This window comes from Entamoeba invadens, assembly GCF_000330505.1.
Source record: "Entamoeba invadens IP1 unplaced genomic scaffold scaff_1105074726471, whole genome shotgun sequence".
Lineage (NCBI taxonomy): Eukaryota > Evosea > Mastigamoebida > Endamoebidae > Entamoeba > Entamoeba invadens.
The window spans coordinates 71,952-89,671 of NW_004440438.1; the positions used below are offsets into that span (position 1 = coordinate 71,952).

At 28.3% G+C, this 17,720-nt stretch overlaps 6 protein-coding genes across 6 annotated transcripts; 3 read left to right on the forward strand and 3 right to left on the reverse strand.

Moving 5' to 3' along the window:
• On the forward strand, positions 1 to 984 carry EIN_280700 (capsular polysaccharide phosphotransferase, putative; the record flags this gene model as incomplete). Its single annotated transcript, XM_004257726.1, has 1 exon — positions 1 to 984. A coding segment is annotated over one exon (984 nt), but the record flags the coding sequence as incomplete, so codon positions are not given.
• A 1,773-nt stretch (positions 985 to 2,757) lies between these two features.
• EIN_280710 (hypothetical protein) lies at positions 2,758 to 3,672 on the reverse strand (the record flags this gene model as incomplete). The annotated part of the gene is made up of 1 exon (XM_004257727.1): positions 2,758 to 3,672. One exon carries the CDS (start codon positions 3,670 to 3,672, stop codon positions 2,758 to 2,760), a length of 915 nt encoding a protein of 304 aa, XP_004257775.1.
• Positions 3,673 to 4,298: 626 nt separating this feature from the next.
• EIN_280720 (hypothetical protein) lies at positions 4,299 to 4,829 on the forward strand (the record flags this gene model as incomplete). The annotated part of the gene is made up of 1 exon (XM_004257728.1): positions 4,299 to 4,829. One exon carries the CDS (start codon positions 4,299 to 4,301, stop codon positions 4,827 to 4,829), a length of 531 nt encoding a protein of 176 aa, XP_004257776.1.
• A 2,194-nt stretch (positions 4,830 to 7,023) lies between these two features.
• EIN_280730 (hypothetical protein) lies at positions 7,024 to 8,356 on the reverse strand (the record flags this gene model as incomplete). The annotated part of the gene is made up of 2 exons (XM_004257729.1): positions 7,024 to 8,286; positions 8,342 to 8,356. 2 exons carry the CDS (start codon positions 8,354 to 8,356, stop codon positions 7,024 to 7,026), a joined length of 1,278 nt encoding a protein of 425 aa, XP_004257777.1.
• Positions 8,357 to 15,067: 6,711 nt separating this feature from the next.
• On the reverse strand, positions 15,068 to 15,580 carry EIN_280740 (hypothetical protein; the record flags this gene model as incomplete). The annotated part of the gene is made up of 1 exon (XM_004257730.1): positions 15,068 to 15,580. The coding sequence occupies one exon, from the start codon at positions 15,578 to 15,580 to the stop codon at positions 15,068 to 15,070; it is 513 nt and encodes a 170-aa protein (XP_004257778.1).
• Positions 15,581 to 16,502: 922 nt separating this feature from the next.
• EIN_280750 (hypothetical protein) lies at positions 16,503 to 17,438 on the forward strand (the record flags this gene model as incomplete). Its single annotated transcript, XM_004257731.1, has 1 exon — positions 16,503 to 17,438. The coding sequence occupies one exon, from the start codon at positions 16,503 to 16,505 to the stop codon at positions 17,436 to 17,438; it is 936 nt and encodes a 311-aa protein (XP_004257779.1).
• Between the last annotated feature and the right edge of the window lie 282 nt (positions 17,439 to 17,720).

The following is a 17,720-nucleotide window of genomic DNA, read 5'->3' on the forward strand; positions in this document are numbered from 1 at the left end:
TTAAAGAAAATGAAAAACAGTCTTCCTGATATATGTAACAACAGAATCGATGTTGTGTGGTCTTGGGTGAATGGAACTGATTTAAAATGGATTCAAAAGTTAAAAGAATATGTGAATGATGTTGATCCGAATCGATATAGAAATACCAATACTTTAATATATTCAATGCGGAGTGTATATAAGTATTTGCCGTATGTCAAAAACTACTTTATAGTTACTGCAGACCAAGTCCCCAGTTTTTTGGAAACGCCAATCAACATGACAAGTTTTAAACTTGAGAGGAATAACATCACTTTAGAAATTGTTCCACACTCACAAATTTTGGAACAAAAGTACCTTCCTGTATTTAATAGTGAAGCCATAGAAACAAGTCTTCACAAAATAAAGAATCTTGGAGAGTGTTTTATCTATTTAAATGATGACGTCTTCTTTAATAGACCAACACCTCCAGACTACTTTATAAAAGATAATAAAATGCAAGTCCATGTGGAGAGATCATCACCAGAAGACGTATTAGAAGCTACTTCACTTGTACACAGTTGTATATCACACTCAAATAGAATTGTAAATAAGTACTTTGGCTTGGATGTTAATACAAGACACCATTTTATGTCTCACGCTTCTCACTTCTTCAGAAAAAGTGTGTCGTATGAACTTGAATACGCGTTTTTGAATGAATTTGAGAACACTAGAAGTAAACGTTCAAGAGCTTGGCAGACAACCAATTGGTCATATATGGCAGGGATATTCGCAGTGATGAAAGGATATGGAGAGGATGTACGAGAACGAAATAATGTCAAATTTTTAATGTTTGCTGATGACCATGAAGATAACGTCGTTGGAAAGATACAAACAGAAGAGATTCGACCGTATGTATTTTGTGTGAATGATGATATGTCTATGAGTCACTTTGAAAAAGAAATGAGATTTGTTCACCGATGGTTACAAAGTAAGTTACCCGATAAAACTATATTTGAAAAGTAATGACTGTTGTTGATTTTTTAATTAATATCAAATTAATAATTATTTTTATACATTTGGTCGCAAGTAATCACTGGTTATAATTATGAATGAAATAATTTGTTTTTTATCGTGTTGTATTAAGTCTATTTTAACAATTGTTGTTATTACTGTTAATAATTATCTTATATTTGGAATGTTTTTAATATATTAATTACATTCAAATTGATTGATATTTCAAATTGTAAAAATTAGTGATAAATTATTATGTGTAGTTTTTTATTAAAAAACAGTGATTATTATTTATTATTTTAATTCATATTTAAAATATGTAAATTGAATGGAGATATCAATTGTTGTATATGTATATTGTTAAATATAAATAATATTTATGAATGATTAATTGAAAAAATATACATTTGTTATTTATATAATTGTATCAATTTTAATACAAATATTATGATTTACAAAATATATTTAAACGAACAAAAATGATTATTATTGTATTTGTTTTAACATCAATCTTCGTTATTTTTTATAATTATTAATGTGTAATTAATTTGATAATATTGCATAGTGTAAAAAATGTTGTTAATAGTAAGTGAATACTTTTTATTTTTTTAAACCTTGCGATACTGTTACTGTTTTAAATAAAACACAAATTTATTTTTTTGAACTTGATATGAAATATAAAAAACTTACCTTGTGGCAACTTTTTTGAAATGTAAACAAATTAATCTCGCAAACAATAATTTATAGGTTTTCTTTTTTCTTTAATTTTTGGAACTGTTTTAATTAAAACACTGACGGTATTGGCGTTTTCATCAACAAAACATTTTTTTCCAAAAAAATGTTTTATAAAAGAAAAAAATAGAATCGTAAGGTTAATTTATACAAATAAAAAATAAACAATAAATTAATCTAATTGTGACATTACAAATTTTAAAGAATGACAATCTTCACATAGTTCTTTCGTTGATATCAGACACTTGTCAATACCAAATATTTCAATGTTAATAATATCATTCTGGCAGTAACCATTTGAATAAAACTTTTTGAACAATTCTTTTCCAAATTTAGTAAATTTAAAATAAGTATTTTTGAATGTCAGGCACCCTTTTGGAAAATAATTTGTTTCAACAAAAGTGTTATTGTTAAATAAAGTACAATCATCTTGTCTTGTATAATGTTTCACGGCTACAAAATAAGAAGGAATTATATCCGAAATATTAAAGTAATTGAACGGTTCTGGAAGAATTAAATTTTGACAATCAATTCCAAAGTATTTTATTACTCGTTTAGAATCGGGTGATACAGTGTATTTATAATACACTCTTTTGCCTTCATAACACGCATCTTCTTTATAAGCAAAGAACCCATTGTTTACATTACCAAAAATAATGTAACGAGAGCTTGAACTTATTACTAACACAACAACAATACATAACATTTTGCTAGAACTTTGAAACATCATAGTTATGTAATAAAGTAGTTACTGATGACTTCAAAATGTATTTAACAATTATATTATGTTATTTTTTAAATAAATTATTATAATTAGAATTTATGTTGTATAATTTGTTAGTTATTGATAATGTTAAACTTTAAATGCGAAACAATTTAAAAAATTGAAAATTAAAAGGAATATGAATCCGATACCATTTATCATACAACAACACAGTCTTTTTCCTTTTTTTTCTTTTTTTTCAAAATATGCGTTCATTATTTCAGCATACATTTCATTTGGTTAACTGTTGTTTTCTTCAAGTTTAAATTCAGTGACTTTCTGGTCGAGTGTCAGAAACTCTGCAAACATTTTTTAAACACTTCAAAATTGATACATCCACTTTCTTCAACATACTTTTGAGCATTTTTCAAAACATCTCCTTCTTCCATATTCTTAAATTTAGATGCACCAACACATAATTCCTCAGGAGAAATCACACCATTCTCATCATTATCAAGCATTTTAAAGTAGAATCTGGCAGTTATACAAAATGATTCTGGATCATTTAACCCCACTCCTTGTAATTGACTTCTTCGGTGTTTAAAAGCCTGCAAATACTCTTTTAACACTGTTGCTAAATGTACAAACTCTACTTTATCCACTTTGTTATTGCCATCAACATCAGCAAAACTGGTGTAGAGTTCAACATCACTTTTGGCTCCAAGCATCTTCACTAAGGAGTGTGCTTCCTCAATCGAAATTTCTTTTCTGCCTTGGGACTTGTTATCAAACATCTTAGATGCTATATTCACAACTTCCTTGTGTGTAATAGAATCTTGGGCAAACTCATATATTGGTCGAACTAAAGTGCAAAAGTCAGTCACTGTAATTCGCTGACCAACTTCTCTGAGACATTCATACAAATCTTGAGCACCAAATTTGCGTGCATTCGACATCACTGGCTCTATTTCATTTCGTTCAATATAACCAGAGTTGTCCGAGTCAATTGCTTTAAATATTAAAGTTGGGAGTCGGTCTAAATCATTTTGAGCTTCAAGTAATTCCATTAATTTTATAAACATATTTTGGGTCATCTTGTTTGTGTGATTTGTGTCGAGCAATGTCACATAAAATTTTATAGGGCCATCATATTTGTTCGTTTGTAAATACTTAACCACATCTCTAAGTGAACACTCAGACTTGCCTTTTGATATTTCAATAAAAGTTTGAATATACCCATTGGGACTATGCGATTTTGCAGACATTATCAATTATTAAAAGATAATGTTTGAATTGTGTAGTTTTAGTTTTTAATTGTATTTAAACATTTTATAAAGTCGTTTATATCGTTCTTAGTGAAAGTATTACGTTGGGTTCTATATTTTTTTGTAACTCTTAATTAAAATTGTTGTTTTATGTTTTATAAAATTTTTAATGTATATTTTTAATAAATTAGAAAGAAAAATTTAGTAGTATCGAAATATATTTTATAATTCTAAATTATTTATTTTTGGTTTTTATTATTGTGTTATTTACTTTTAATATTATATAGTTAATACATTATGTGTAACTCTATTAATATTTAATACACACATCTAATTTTAAATTGTATTACAGAGCCAACTTAAAATTACAATATCAGAATATTTAATTAATAAATTTTAAATAATATTTACTTGATAATTAAACAATATCAATAAATAGCTTTAATGAAGTGGCTATAAGATTATAACTACTATTATAACTATAACTACTATAATACTATAACTACTATTAATAAATATCAAATACCAAACTTTCAATTTAAGATGATGTTTGTGAACAAGAATGCGTTGTTCCCCAAGTTAATTCCAACACACGGAGTGGTCGACTGATCTGTATTGAGAATTGGATGGATCAACTTCTTAATGAATCAGTTTCAACTCGTTCCCAAATTGGTGGTTTAACAAACAATATTGTGACTTTAGATTCAAAACTGGACGAGATGAAAACTTTTTTGGATCAAATGGCGTCAAAGTTCTCTGACCTTTTAATTCAAAATGTCGACATGAAAAAGTCGATTGATGGTCTTCAAAGTCGCTTTCCTACCAAAACTGAGAAAATTGACGAAGTCAATAAATTGCCGTCGGAAATTGAAAAGGTTGAAAATCAGGTCCAACAAAGTGCGCCGACGCAATACACCAAATCGCCATCACCGAAACTACAACAACAACCAAAACAACCCCATCCGTATCAACAAGAAATCCAACGCCCAAATTATCCCGCCAAAAGTCCAAGTCCAAACACCCCCAAAGAGCAGAAGAAGCCGTCGATTCCAATTAGAAATAAAATGAAACCGACTCCATTGGTGCCAAAGAATAAGAAGGACGACTTTGTGGGTACTCATTTGAAGCGGAAATTGTTAATTTCAACAAACAGCTGAAAGACGACGATTTGAGTGTTAAAAAGAAAGACCACGAGGAGACAAAGAAAGTCCAAACCAAATTTGAAAACGTCGAAAGTGATGACAAGAACAGTTCACTGGAAACTGCGACAGATGTGAAGAAGAAGACAGAAAGTGTCACACTGACTGGAGTTATATACCAGAGATACCAAACAATTCCTTTACGTTTGAATTTTAACGTAAAGGAAAATTCAAACGTTATATATATATTTATAAGAACTAAGAAGTCGACAGAAGAAAAAAAAACAAAACAAACAATTTATCATCGATTGCTTCAAAGACACAGAAAAGAAACACATCGACGACTATAACACGGTCAGACAAAATAATGACGCCAAGAAAAGTACTATGAAGAAACTAAAATCGGAAATAAAAGCTATTACAGTGGAAATAATAAGGAAACTAATAAGGAAACTAAAGAAGATAAAAAAGACAAGATACAAGACAACCATCCCACAATTGAACAAAACGAAGAAAAAATAGAAAAAATCGTTGAAATACCACAAATACCACAAGCAAAAAAGAAATCCAAATTCCATCAATTTCTGTTTTCAAAGATGAAGGAAATATTTGTAATGAAACACAACAAAATGTGGTCTTAGAAAACAACTTGATGTCGTCAAAGATAGATAAGAACCCAAATGAAAAGAAAAGTCCTGTTCCTGTTATATCAACGTTCCCCGTTGTATAATCGTGTGGCTAAATGGTTAATTGAATTGGTTAGCACTTTGTTTGTATCACCTCTTCAATTGATAAAAGTAAGAGTTAATTATTACTATAACTTTTAGAAGTTAAATATACTATATTGTAACTATTTAATTAAACTAAACTTAATTAGGTTGTAAAAATTAGTATTTATAATAGTTATGAAAATAGTAAATAATTCCAATTTTTAATAATATAATATAGTATAAATATAATTAAAAAGTACATAATACTAATACTATTAGTTAATTAGAGTTTATAACCAATAATAATAAACCCCATAATAGTAATTGAATGGTATTGAAGTATATATGAAATAACATAATAAATAAAATAGGCCGGTTCTTTAAGTGATTCAACATTCCGAGTGTTGGAATCAAAGCAGGAACCAAGATATCAGTTTGTTCACAATTGGGATTCACAGGAGTTCAAGTTTCAAAACATACTAATATTCTTTTATCTTATCAAAGTATTTAAAAAAATAATTAAATTATTCAAATTTGTGTTTTTTTGGTTTAATGTTTTATCACAAAAGTTGATTTAAAACAACAACAATCTATTTAAAATATAATAACACTGTTTATTACAATCAAATTTTTTTTATTGTGTTCTAGATAATTGAGAACATCAAAAATTTCATTTTTATATTATTTACGTTAAAAATAACAAACAACAACAAAATCAAAAGTATTAAAAGTATTAAATAATCATTGCTGGTATGAAGCAAAGTATGAGACCGACTACCCAAAACAAAAGGAGTGACACCCACCCGAGGACTCTGACTGTCTTACTTGTTGTTTTTCGTGATATGATAAAACCAGCCAACCACGGGACCACAACCAGAAATCCAAGTGCAAACAAGATGATGAAGACTTTGTTGTATTTCACGTTGAGTGTGTTGTTGTCTTCGACTGTTTGTTGCGCAAAGATTGGTGTACTTTGGTTATAGGTTTGTTGATATTGCGGTGGTTGATATTCTGAATAAGCTGGTCCTTGATATTAAGAAAAACTGAATTGGGTATTGCTGTTGTTGAAAAGGGACTTGTTTGTCCGTTTGACTTTCAATGAGTGGCGCAGTTGGGACTGTGAGTGGATTGCAAGAGGCGGCGCTGTTCATTTCTATTTCATTTTTATAGGTTAGTTGTTTTATTATATTGTTTGTTTAACAAGAAGAATCTATATATTCTGTAAATTTTGTATTTATTAAAATTACAATTATTATTTATTTATTATTAATGTATTATAATTAATAATAATGTATTAAAATCGGGTATTATTATAACTGCAAACCGGATTCAACTGGTTGTTTGCCAGTGTTAATTTCATAATTTTTTTCAGCCAGAATTTGTGTTTGTGTTCGTCCAAACTATACATATTTTGAAATAATGGTAAAAAACGATATAGTGAATGAGGAATATAAAGTTTTTTTATTTTATTTATTAATTATTTATTTATTATAAATTATAATTTATAATTTATTAAAATTAACTAATAAAATGAAATAATAAATAAACAAGAGAACACAATTTATTATTAATATAATATGAACACTTTTGCAATCAATGAAACAGTTCATGCCGATGTGTGTGACTGTTGTTGGTACGTCTTTTTCAAGGGAAGTGCACTTTTCAAAGCAGTAATCTCCAATGATTTTTAAATGAGTTGGAACGATGATGTTTGATAAACTTATACATTTACTAAAACACGACAAGCCCAGTCTTGTGATATTTTGTGGTAAGACGACATTCTTTAAATTGATGCAATTACAAAAGCACCGACTTTCAATGACGGAGACACTGTTTGGAATATCAATTTTGCTCATGTTACAACAATTGCAAAAACACTTGAACTCGAGTTTTGAAATTTTGCTTGGCAGTGTGATTTCTTGCAACGATTCACACAACTCAAACGCAGAATTTTGAATGTCACAAATTGCAGAGGAAAAGTTGACTGTTTTTAATGAATTGCAATGTTTAAAACAGGACGACTGGAATTGCGACAGACATCCTCTGATATCAACAGAAGTCAAATTTGTGCATTTGTGAAACGCCTTTTCTTCATTAAAATTGGTGCAATGAGGAATGTCCACACTTGTCAACGACAAACACTCACCAAAACAGAATTCACCAATTGCATTGACTTGTTGTGGGAATGTGACGCTTTCCAAACACTTGCAAAGTCCAAAACAATTTGTTGAGAGTGTTGGAAGTGCATTTGGAAGTCGAATGGAAGAGAGTCTGGTGCAGTTATAAAACGTGGCGTCTCCCATGTGTGTGACTGTGTCGGGGAGTTCTATCGACTTCAACCCACTGCAGCGCGCAAAACACGAAATTCCAATGAACTGAAGAGGAGACAAAATCTTCACAGAAGTTAATTTGGAACAATTTTCAAAGGAGTGATTACCAATAGAAGTGACTGTATTGGGAATAACAATAGACTCGATGTGAGAATCAAGAAAACAGATGTCACAGATGATGACAGTGTTTGCAGGTATATTTGTACCACAAACAATGGTGTCTTGTCTTGTGTATAAAAGTCTCTTGAATGAACAATTAGAGTGCGTCACTCTACACGTGCGAGAGTATGTCATCTCATACCAAATATTAATTTGATAGAAGTCGATCTTATCGATTGGGTCTATGTCGGTGGACTTATAAATGTTGTTCCCAAAACATTGGTCGGTGGGTGACCAAATATTTAATGTTTCTATATGTGGAAAATATTTGATTGTCTGTTTGTTGAGTGGTATTTAATTGAAATGAAACTTTTCCATGTTATTCATAAACTTCTTGTTTACACATTCAAGTGCTATAAAGTCTTGTATTGCATTAAAGTACTGTGACACTATCATCATATGATATCCATCAAGTCGACTCATTTGATTGTTATATTAAAGTTATATTTTTATTATATTTATTAGTATATTTATTAGTATATTTATTAGTAGTAAAGTTAGAAAAAGTGCAAGTTGATAAAATTAACTATATTTTATTATAAACAACTATTTGTTATTAAATTATATTTTTATTTTTATTGAATATAGTATGCATATAGAGCAAAACACAGAGACGCCTCTGTTTTGGATTAAATCTCAACTTGTACACAATAAAATTATAATTATATTTGATTTTTGTTGGTTATATATATTAACTCCTTCACATTGAAATTAATTTAATTAACAGGTTTTTCAATGAACAATAACAAGCCAATTCAAAAAATATTTATTTCTTTAAATTTACTCGACAATATTTAAAAATTCGATTTTTTACTAATTAAAATCAATTGCATCATAATGCTTCTATCGTATTTTTAGATTGTTGAATTGTGTTGTATTTTGTATTTACTAAATGAAAAGTGTGATAATTTGTAATTATGCATTCTTTTTATTTACCAAATCATCATGTTCAATTTTAAAAATAAACATTAAGTGGTTGCAATTGATTGTGGATTGACACAATAATAACAACAAAAACAGTTTTTAGTATTTGAAAAGTTTTTCTATTTTAGTGGATTTAAAAATATTAACAAAAAGTATGGTTTTAGTTAATAACCTAAACATGTATTTTTACTATTTTTTTATTTCTGTTTTTGAAAAAAAAAATACAAAACGTTTTTCAAGTTATAGCAATAAATATTATATTTTACTATATATCTCAAAAAGCTTAAATTTTTAATCGAACTAGATTTTATTTTAGGGTTTCTTGAGGATAAGGTGTATCCTTAGGATTATAGCTATCCTTTTTAAAAAATATTTTTCTGAGGATACAAAAAACAAATCAATAAGGTTCAGTTCCCCATAAGACCCACTTTCATAACTCAAGTTATAATTTACACTTAATATTTCGAGTCAAAGTTCGAATTTTAAATAATGGTAATAATTTGTCATAAATGCCAAAAAATAAAAACAATCAAAAAATCGCCACGATAATCAGTAAACAAAAACAATAATTATATCTCGCTTACTTAAGACGGGAAATAATAAAGCGTGAATTAAACTTGTTCATATTATGATTATATACTTATTGAAATTATTTCCGAATCTGTCTTTATAACATAATAATTGAAATTTACGTTTAAATTGATAATTGTTTTTTTATCAAAATGAAAATTGAAAAAGTCGAAAACACTGATTTAATAATAATGCATTTTTAAAATAACAAATTTATTAATAATTTTGTAATTTATGCAATTATTCAAATTTATTCTAATAACAAAGTTAATCATATTGTGTATATTTTAATATGATTGTTTCATTTTGATATTAACTTGTGTTTTAAACAAATTTACAGTTCTGAGGATGGCAATTATTTTCTGAGGATGACAGAAATAGAAAGTTATCACTTTTACGTCTGTCTGAAATGTATATTGAGTAAGTTACAATTTTTGAATATGGGAACACGTCATTTCACTTTTTAGATGTTTAAGTCCGTGTTGATAATGTCTGTTTGTTACACGACTTACCATCCTCAGAGATATTTATAGCACTGCCACTATTGATTTAAAATTCTATAAATAAAATTATGAAAGAATTATTATAAAGTGAGTTTTGTTAATTGATTATATCAAAAATAGTCAAAACACAACAAAAACGCCAAATAATATACAAAATTGATTATTGAATTAAAGATACATTTATTGAAATTAATATCGTATTATATAAAAATAATATAAACATATATTTCTTGTGTATATATGTTTTGAAAAATAAATAAAACCGTTTAAAACAAAAATAATTTTATTTTAAAAATTTGTTTATTTATCAATCGTTGTTTTATCGTTATCCAAAACCTCTCGTTTTGAATTTGCGCAAATACATAAATTGTCATCGCATAAAGTATAAGTTATTAATACGTTATTTGCTATCAATTTTTATTGTTTGAAATATCATGAATTGATTTATAATAAATTGTATTTTTTGTGAAAAAGATTAAAAATTGTAGATTAATTTGTTTTGTGATTTTGATTAAAAAATCGACTTTTTCGATAATTTAAATGTCTGTCAAATGTTTTCATTTAAACCAAAGTTAGTCTTGTGGTAAATCAAAAAATAGAAATAGATTATTTTATTTGTAAAAATCAGCACCAAGAATCATCTTTCAAAAAATCCATAAATAGCATTTTTGAATAAAATCACGTGTTTCAAAATATACCTTTTTGATCTTAGGCAAAAAAATCCAAATTGAAAGAAATTATGTTTAAGATATGTATTATCCTCAAAAAAAAATTAACAATCCTCATGAATCCCTTTATTATTGTAAAAACTATTATGAAATTGTGTAGTGAAAAAAAAACAACAAAACTTCCTTTGATTTATAAAAAAAATATTAATAATATAACTATTATATCAATTTTGAATGTAATAAATAAATTTGAAATGTAAATTATATATTATTTGTAATATTTAACACACATGATATCAATTAATGTTACACAATAATAAAAAACTCAAAAACGGATAATTGAAAATTGTTAATGTCTGCATTAATGAACACTTTTTATATTGTTTTGGGTGTTTTTCTTATTGTTTGCTTATGGTGTTTGATTATTACAGTATGTGAGAATAGTATATGAGAATGAGAAAACCCTGTGGATTCAACAAAAGTTACAATTGTGTAACTTTTATGTAATAAAATTATTATTTTTTTATTTCAAAAAATTCAAAAAGATCAAATAAAAAAATCACTTATTTACAGTTCATTTTCTCTTTCAATTTGTTTAAAAACCTACAAAGCAGCTTTCAGAGTGTGAACAGCCAGCCAGCACTTACCAACTAATTGACTCAGACCTCACGCTAAAGAATCCCAGGAATACTGGACAAATCAGCCATAGCAGCTAGACGATTCAAAGCAGGCAACGTTTAATTTAAGAGTTTTTGCGAGCAAGTTCTACAAGTTAATATCTCAATAACGAAAGAAAGTTTAACAAACGAATATTTTCTATTGGAAGGACTTATGATAGTTCAGACATATGTTGATTCAAACAGTGACCATTCTGACCTGTGATAGGAAACAGTAATGTAAACTCGGCGATACAACTGATTAAAAAGATAAAAATCAATCGATTAAATTCTCAACCCCATTTTTAGTTCTTTTTGAGATTTTTTTGGTCGTCTTTTTCTTCACAACTTTACATACAACATCCCGTTCTTTTCTTTTTAACGGCTTGCAAACAGACTGACACGAATAACCCTCAAAACACATTGAAAGCTTTCGAACTGCAGATATTTTCAAGCTTTTGGTTTTGACGCATTCAATTGAGTATAACTGTGGTATACTTAACAGTTTCGGTATTTCTGCTGTTACTCTGCGTGACACTCCAATATCCACATACGCAACCCTCATACCACTATCAACAATTCTGAAATCAATACCAACTTGCCTAAAAGCCTGCGTGCACACATCCGGAGTGGTTGTTTGGAAATAAGACTTCAGAATTGAGTTGAGGTATTTGGCAAACTTTTTTTCTAAGTCCTCTCCATCACCGAATTCAACAATTTTAGTTTCATTTGGTATTTCGTTGCGATCTTCTGATTGGTTGTCATCCACCATCCTTTCGTTGACAGTCGTACCAGCCTTCTTTTTAAATGGTGATATCGCTTCTTGTGGATTTGCCAGCACTTCCTGAAACATTTCCTTAAACTGTTGAGGTATTATTGGTTCTTCAATGGGATCTTGGCTTCCAATCACATCATTTGATTCTTCTTTTTCTTCAACTTCTTCACTTTCTGTCGTTGTTGTTTCTTCCTCGCCAACTCTATCTTTAATTTTTATGACATCTCTGAACTTAGCATACAACGAATTCAGTCTTCTTTTTTGGGCTGCAAACACCCCAACATCTAATGGTTGTGTTAAATGTGAGGTGTGAGGCACCAAACATACGATTTCACAGTTCACGTTGATGATTTTCTCGTTGACTTGGACATTCGACTTGAGCAACAACCTCACATCTTCGATTGAGTGGCACGTGCACTGATCAAATATCAGAACGGCCTTATCAATATAACCAGTCTTAATTCTCATGTCGACAATATAAGGTACTACAACGTCGTTGATGTATTGTATAAATAAGTCACTGTTGATAAAACCGTTTTTGCTATAACTGACGATGTTTCCCGTTTCCATCCAACCCAATTTCAAGAATTCAACTGCAACTCTTTTGTATTTTGTTACAATCATACAAGGAAGAGGTTGTGAGGGGGTAATAGTGCAAACGACAGTGGATCGAGCAATGTCACGTTCGACTCCATATTTCATTTTACTGTCTGTGGAAAAACCAGCAGTGAATACTCCCTTCACCATTTGCCTGTCTGGCCATGGCTGATACCCTGACTCATCCAAATTCAAAATAAATGGTGATGGGATGCCATTTAAAAAAGTGGCAGTGCAATGTAATACTTCAACACGGCATCTTCGTCGTAGGTCAATCGAGATTGGTCTTCAGCAAACACAGTAACAATCGAAAAGTTCCAATTTTTATGTATTTTATCATAAATAACATGGTTTGACACATCAACGTTGAAGGTTTTTATTATAAACAACCTCAAATAAGTTATGCTGATAGCTTTGCATTTTCCTGGAAACTTTTCATTATCAAGAATCAAATTCTTGACAATTCCCCATTGTGTTTCAGTTAAAAGTGACGGTCTTCCGTTATCTTTTTTTCCAAACAATGCCGTCTCCATACCTCTTCGTTTGTTGATATTAAACTGACTTGAAGTTAAAGCAAAGACTCTACATAGTTTACTCTCGGTCACCTTTTCCGTATTAATTCCATTGAAAATTTCTCTTTCAATATTCATCAAATACACCTGAACATTCAGGGGCAATTCACAAAAGTTGCAATGTTTGCTGAATGTTCTTTGGGCTATTTCTTTCACTGGGCCAGGACAATACTTTAGATTCTTTTCAAGTGTTGTATGGTCTAAGCCACTAAAAGCAACATTCCTGGAGCTCATAATTATATTATTTAGATTGTTTTTTTTAAAGAAAAACATTTTTATTTAAAAAAAGAAAAACAAATATGTAATTTTTGTTGAATCCACAGGGTTTTCTCATTCTCACATACTTTTCTCACATACTGTAAATTAAAATCAAAAACATGTGTTTATTTCATAGAGTAACATATTTACATATTCATGACAATAACATTTTTATATATAATAACATATTTTGTTTCATATTTCTAGATATGATAATAATTATCAAATGTTTCATTTGAGAATAAATAAAAATTTAAACCATTATTAAAGTGATATTGTTCTTTATATACAAATTATTATTATTTTATTCGAGATGAATTAATTGACAATTTCAAACACAAAATAAAACATTTAAACTGTTTTCCAATAAAAATTTAATCCGAATGTAAAATATTATACGTTTTATAAAATACATTTGTTGTATTTTTTCATGTAAGTTAACAAAACAATATAAAGTGACATATATATTAAGTAGTCTTGTCATTCCTTATTTATACTTTGGTCCAGCTAAAAACATGATTACACTTTCAGACATTTCTCTTGATAATATATTATCATTGCAATCTAAAGATACATATTTTGCTGTTCTTATCTCAACATCTTCCTATTCATTTTTTATTGGTGTTTTGTCACTTATTGTTGTCATTATACAAAAACACAAAAACACTTTAAATGTCATTGGACTGTTCTCATACACATTTTTGTTTCTTTTTGTTTCTTTTTGTTTTTGTGTCACTTGGAGTTGTGATTTTATTTGGATATTCATTTTTTTCGCTCTATTTTTCTACCGACTATAATACTGTAACAAGTTTGCCAAACATAGAAAGTGCATTCAAATGTTGTGGGTGGAACACGTTAAGAAAAAGCCCACCATGCATTTCAGTTGTTGGAGATAAAAATGGAAAAAATTGTTACCAAAACACTTTGGATACCAGAAATGCCGCATTAATTGGGTTTATTGTAGGACTTGTTTGTTTAAACACGGGAATTGTATTACTTGTAGTGTCTTCAGTGGTCGTTTTAAGTAACAATATTATTGAAGATAAAAATAAAACAACAATAGAAAATGATACACACAAAGAAAATGAAGAAACGCAATTCAATGTTAATATTTGTGATAATTTATATCAGAATAACCTTATTGACGAAGAAGATGAAAATGCTAAAGATGTGATTAAATAATTTAATTAACTAAATTTAATAATATGTTGACAAATAATTAATTGTGTGAAAATTTATAAATGTTTTCATTTTTTTATAAAACAGTTTTATACATTTTTCATAAATTTAATAATTATACAAACACTTTCTGTATTGATATTATAATAAAGGAGTATAATTAAAATAATAATTTAAATTAAATACATTTTTGATTTTATAGCAATTTATTTTGAAAAGACAATAATATTTGTTCCATTTAAAAATACATAACGATAAATATTTATAAGTTGTTATTGAATAACTCCTGTTTTTGACAATTAATTTAATACACAATTTAATAAAAAAAACTTCACAAAATGTATTTTATTAATACTCATTGTAATTTCACCACTATCATTCGATGTAGATAAAAAATGTTTCCGTTAAATAAATATCTGTCAATACCAAAATAATAGCCGTCACAATCAACAGGTTTGTTTCGATTTTTGTAAATAGTCAAATCATCATATCCACACAACAAGAGCTCTTCATCATCTTTGCTTGGCAAATAAAAAGCCATATTGCTATACTTCTTGTCAAGTTTGTATCGATGAAGATCCTCACACCCATTTGTTGTGATTTTAAATATCATCGCTTTGTCATCAGTAATCCATTGTCGTTGTTTTGTAACTTTTTGTGTGATATGAATTCCAAATTTGGAAGAACTGTTGTCTTCAAATATAATACAAAAGTTGTCCTCTCCCAAAAGCTTTTTGTTGAGGGTGGATGTGTGAATATCAAAATTGTCCTTTCCAAAACTGTCGAATAAAATTCCTTTTATTTTCTTATAGGTTGCTCTCTCTATTATTTTTGATTCGTTCTCTTTAAGACTTAAAGGGTTTTGCATTTGGAATTAAAGTTTAGTTCGAAACAGTATTAATTAATCACATTTTATAAAATCTTGAGTCATATTCGGCAAAATTGGTTTTAAAGGTGATGAATAATTTAGAAATAATATTTTAAAGTGTATTTTTAAACTATTTTGATATAAATAATATGATATTATATTCGTTTAAGAAATTTCTGATATTACTAATATGTAGGCTTTTTTAACTTTTGAAAAAAGAAACTAAATTATATATAAAAACTTATTTGTTTAAAATATAAATCAATATTTTTTCTTGAAATAAAATATTGTTATTATTATTTTGTTTTTTTATTTGAACAAACAAAATCCAGTTGGTCCATTATACTTTCGCCCAGCAAATTAATTTTAGCCCAAAGAAAAACTAATTAATTTTTATTGTTGTATTAAACTTATTAACTATACATATATAAAAGTCAATTTTCTAAAATATTTGTTTTTTTTTGTAAAAACCCGCGTTTTAAAAAAATATAGGTACTTTTTTAGGCTAAAGTTCATTTTCCCTACTGTAAATACAATTATAATTGCAGTTCGTCTCGGAGAAAAGTATAAAAAAAAACTTTATTTATTAAAATCCAAAGAGACTTAAAATTTAAAATTATTATTATTATTATTATACACATTAATAATAGAAAAAACGGGAAAGTTGATCTAAACTCTAAATGATTTGCAAATTTTTTGGCATTCAATTCTAAAGATTCTTATTGATTAGTTAATTATATTAACAAAAATAATAAAAACTAATAATTTCCATATTTTTTTAATATTTTATTGAAAGTTTGAATAATTTTTAATGTTATTATATTTCCGTCTAAAAACTTCCAATTTCCATCCAAATTACATTAATTTGAATACAAACTTCACAATAAATTATTAAAAAAAAACAAATTCCAATCAGATTACAATGAATGAAATGAACGAAATGATATCTGAATTGAGTCGCCAAGTCCAGGAATGTATGGCATTTTATTCCAATGAACTTTCTATGCGAGACCTTCGCATTTCTGCACTTGAGAAAGACGTTGCTGAACTAAAAATTCTCCTTTTGAATACACCATCTACACTTGTACAACAAAGTGAACACACTTTTGATCACAAAGAAAAAGCATACAATAAAGACGTAGATGATAAAGCTCTTGATTCGTTGAGCAACTTATTCCATACAAATACTTCTGATATTATCAACAACACAACATACCCACATTCCCGTCTTTTAAAGAAACTTCAGAAATCTTTTAAAAAACTTCAATTTTATGTCGAGCCGGGTATGTCGTATGTGCAACGAAAAAGCATTTTTACAAAGAAAACGATTGGCAAAGAGGCGATATACACAACTGGATTTTGGAGTAGCAAAGAGCACCTATTTGTGGACCACACCAAGACTTCAGTCGTATTTAAAATGACACCAATTTATTACTTTGAAGTCACTTTACGAGACATTTCAAATCCACAAACTTTCAGTAATTTGGTTGTGTCAATGGGAGTCTCAGAAACAAATTTGAACCTCCCAAGCTGTAAAAATCATGTTGGGTGGATAGAAGGCGGTGTTGGAATGCACTCGGATGATGGAAAGATATTTAACATGAAAGGAAGAGGAGATGATATGGCGGGAAGATTTAATGACGGAGAAGTCATGGGATGTGGGTATTTAGCTGATAAGAAAATGATATTTTTTACAAAGAATGGGTACTACTTGTTGGCCGTGTCATACGAAAGAAAGAAATTCAGACCAACAATTGTCTGTGATGGGATGGGTGAAATTGAAGTCAATTGGGGTCTTAGAAAATTTGAATTTGATTTTGAAAACATTCCTGAAAAAATTATTGAAGCAAATCTTTAAAAATAAGTCATTTTTTGTTTTCATTTATACAGTTAACGGAAAAAGTGGGATACTGAGAAAAAGGGGGATGCTAATCTAAATATTAATTAATTTAATATTATTAATAATTAATAATTAATATAAATTTATTTCGGTTTTTCATTTTATTAATTTTTTAATTAATAATTTATATTAAAATTAATAGTAATTTTATTTTTTTTCAATTGAAATTAACCAATAGTTACGAGCATCCTACTTTTTCGAGCATCCCCATATTTCCTCCTACTGTACATTGAATAGTTC